The 3,336-nt window shown below is 43.9% G+C and overlaps 1 protein-coding gene across 1 annotated transcript; it reads left to right on the forward strand.

The window, feature by feature from the left end:
- Positions 1–892: 892 nt before the first annotated feature.
- Positions 893–3,154, forward strand: EAH_00067270 (hypothetical protein, conserved; the record flags this gene model as incomplete). Its single annotated transcript, XM_013392556.1, has 6 exons — positions 893–899; positions 1,068–1,210; positions 1,895–2,215; positions 2,365–2,449; positions 2,631–2,704; positions 3,020–3,154. 6 exons carry the CDS (start codon positions 893–895, stop codon positions 3,152–3,154), a joined length of 765 nt encoding a protein of 254 aa, XP_013248010.1.
- Positions 3,155–3,336: the final 182 nt, after the last annotated feature.

A 3,336-nucleotide genomic window follows, 5' to 3' on the forward strand; every position in this document is an offset into this window, starting at 1 on the left:
GATTAATGAAAATAAGGTGTCAAACCCTTAAGAACACGCATTCGCGTCTGATACTCTTAGAAAAAGAAAAGTAATAATAATACAAGGCACCCATTGACCCCTTAGCGGAGCGGAGTAGGGGCATCAGCACCAACTTCATAGACAGCCCCAGAGTTGGGGTCTTCGATGAGCAGCCTTAGTTAGGCTCAAGGCTTCTTTTTCTAACGGATGTTACCTGATTCATTTCTATGAAGACTTTACTTTTACTCTTTCTGTTCGATAGGCCGCTAGAAGATCAATCTGAGCACCATTGTACTGCTTGTGTATTATCTCTTTCTTTTGCTTGGGGTGTACAGAGATGTTGGGTGGTGTTCTATGCTATATCGAAGTGTTTATGATAGAAAGTGCAAGTGCTGCAGCTCCCTGAAGCAGCGTGGCGGTGTTAGTTGTGCTTGCAGCGATATCCTTTGTAATTTGTGACGGGCCTCTTTGTTTGCTCCAAGTCTTCTTAGTCATTTCACCCAAGACATTTGGTATTTGAGCACGGCTAGCTGCATTTTATTAACTATGTTTTGAATTATCTCACGACTCTAGGCAGTATTGCAGGTCCACTGGTGGGAGGAGTAAAGATTTCCTTCGTGAAAACAAAGAATGTAAACGCCTCAGTACTTCTTCCTTCACCAAATATTGTTTAGTGTAAAAGTAAAGGAAGCAGTTCGTTCTTACAATAAATAGTATTGTATCGCATTTAATTCAGAAGGCCTCACGCACCAACACAGCGACGACACGTGTGGAGGTATTGTAATTACTTTGAAGTTTTCATCTGAAAAATAGCAAACAACATCATATTTTTAAAGTTGATGATGCTTAACAAGGAATTGAGAGCTCTGAATGTTTCGTCAGTTAAGTTGCAATGGACCGTTAGCTTGGGCCAGCGGAGATGAATGCTGCGGCTGATAATTAAGAGATATATCTTTCTTGTTTCTTTGATGTAAAGTATTATATTTAATTTAATTTGTTCCATGTTTTAAAGAAAAGAATAGAAGTTTTTGAATTCATTTCAAAATATTGCGGGGGTGAACGCACAGCCGCATGGCCGGAGGTCGCATCTGGGGGCAGGGGAGGCGAAGTAGTTCTCGGCGTGTCTCAGGTTGTCTTCATGTTCTTTACACTTCTTACCTCCTCAGGGGAGATTAAAGTAATACATCTTCTCATAAGAGGGCATTTACACGTAAGCATCGATAGAAGACCCCATGAATAAACCCCTTAATTCACGTTTCGCGTTCATCTCGGCCCATGTAGCCTACACACCAGCAGAAGAAAGCTGATGCGCAATGACTATGCACAATTGAGCTGTCTTCCTCTACTTTTAGTTAAATTGGAGTTTGTAAGAGTGTGATATTTTGCATATGTTTATTTTTCTGTGCTCATTGCAGAGGTTCAATCTGTTGGGCCCCACGAGTTGCGGAGCTCTCTGCATAGTACAGCGACGGCGTGCATATCAACACGTCACGTAGGGAGAATGGGAGAAACAGATATCCCTTCTAAATATCTTGTTGCAGGACGGTATAGTCGTGGTTCATCTGCTCGTATCAACAATGCCTCCCAGACTGGATTGCACAGTCGACGACTTCGAGGCCCTCAAGTCGCTTGGGGAACTGCCGTATGGATGGTTTTTTCTATTGCTGTGATATTCCTTATTATGAAATGCGCATCGAGACTAGCCATTCACAAAAATGCATCTATATCTGCAAGAATGCTGGCGCAAGGAGGTAGAAAAAAGAAGGAACACCGGACAAGCCTGCTAGGATCTGTGAGGATAATATGCATTTTATGCTCAGTAGATGCGCTAACACTTAAACAATAAAATCTAAAATGTTCATGCGCTTTGCTGTCTTTTCTATTTCTCTCCCAGGATTCCGATGATGAAACAACCGCCTGCCTCGATGGAACTAACGGGCGGAAGAAGAAAACATCTCTCTGGAGAAAGTTTTGGGACTCAAGAAATAAAACACCGAAACTTGCAGCATATGCAAAAGATTTACAAGAAAAAGAAGAACCTTCTCCAGACAATTCCGATTCTGATGATGATTCCCTCGGCTTTGGAGGTCACACAGGCGAGGAACTTGCTGGAGGGCGCCGCGTTCAACATGACACTCTTCTATTCCCTGGAATTCCTAATTCTCCCCATTATAAAGATATTGATAAATACTATGACTTTCCTCATGTATCATCGGTACGTAAGATAGCCGACTTAGTGATCAAGTGGTGCTTCATAGAGCGATCGTGAACTAAGACGGCAACACATCACACATATTCAACTTCTAACTTGTTCTTCATTTTGATGCAAGGGAGCTTGTCCACCGTCTTCTGTGCGTATTGAAGGAGCACAAAGACTTAAGGAATGCTTTAAGGGCCCTGCAAACGACTGCGTCGGCTCTCTGCCTCTCTCATCCAACCCCATACAGTGGTAATGCAACTTCCGCAGTATTAACCCAATAGGGCTTTAAAAATGCTGCAGTATTTCCGAATATGTATCTATCGGGCGGTATTTCGTTGTCTGCACATGCGTATTCTTCGTTGCTGAGGTGGTTCAGCTTGCACTTTTACCCCTTCGTTTCCATCTTTGCTGTGGTTTGCATGTCCTGCAGGGATATTCCAAGCTGACGTTGTGCTGCAGAACGGCTCCGGTACCGTACAAGTTACTATTAGGGTTGAAGAAGTGGTGAGTATCTTGATTTCGTTGCCACCTCCTAGATCCTTTCCCCCCGAAACGCCGTACAGGGTTATGAACATGAACAGAGGCTCCCTGACCTCGCCAACAGCGAGTGTGCGTTTGTCTTCATGCAGTCCCATACGAATACGACTTCACCATGCTCGCGGTTTGATATAAAACCTCATGGTGACGTCGGTTTGGATCATCGTCATGTCAGATAAAAAGCCCCTTCGCTCCCCCACCTTGCAGCTTTGCCTGTACCTTCACAGCAACTGATCTTACCCACTTAGCGGTGTTTTTTTAAATTCTTTTGTGTGCACTCAGTTTTCACGGGATGTGGGTTGTATGGCGGAAGAGATGCTTGGCCTGGTGCTGGGTGAAGCTGAAAATGGCAGCTGTGGGTGCACAAGGGGAAACGCTATATTGGGGATGATGCAATATTGTGGCGATTTGCCTTAAAATATTTCGCTAGGCTATGTTTAACCGTTAATGTGGAGGCCCTGCACATAGTCATTTATATAAGTGAAGCCCTAGGGGAAATCGTATTGTGAACTTGCAGGTATTTGATGGTATGTTTGCAGTGGTAGACGGCGAATCACATCGGCCCTGGTGCTTGTTAAAGAAGCCATCGAACGTGTCCT

Source organism: Eimeria acervulina, genomic scaffold, assembly GCF_000499425.1.
Source record: "Eimeria acervulina Houghton genomic scaffold, Eah_scaff2697, whole genome shotgun sequence".
In the NCBI taxonomy this organism is placed as follows: domain Eukaryota; phylum Apicomplexa; class Conoidasida; order Eucoccidiorida; family Eimeriidae; genus Eimeria; species Eimeria acervulina.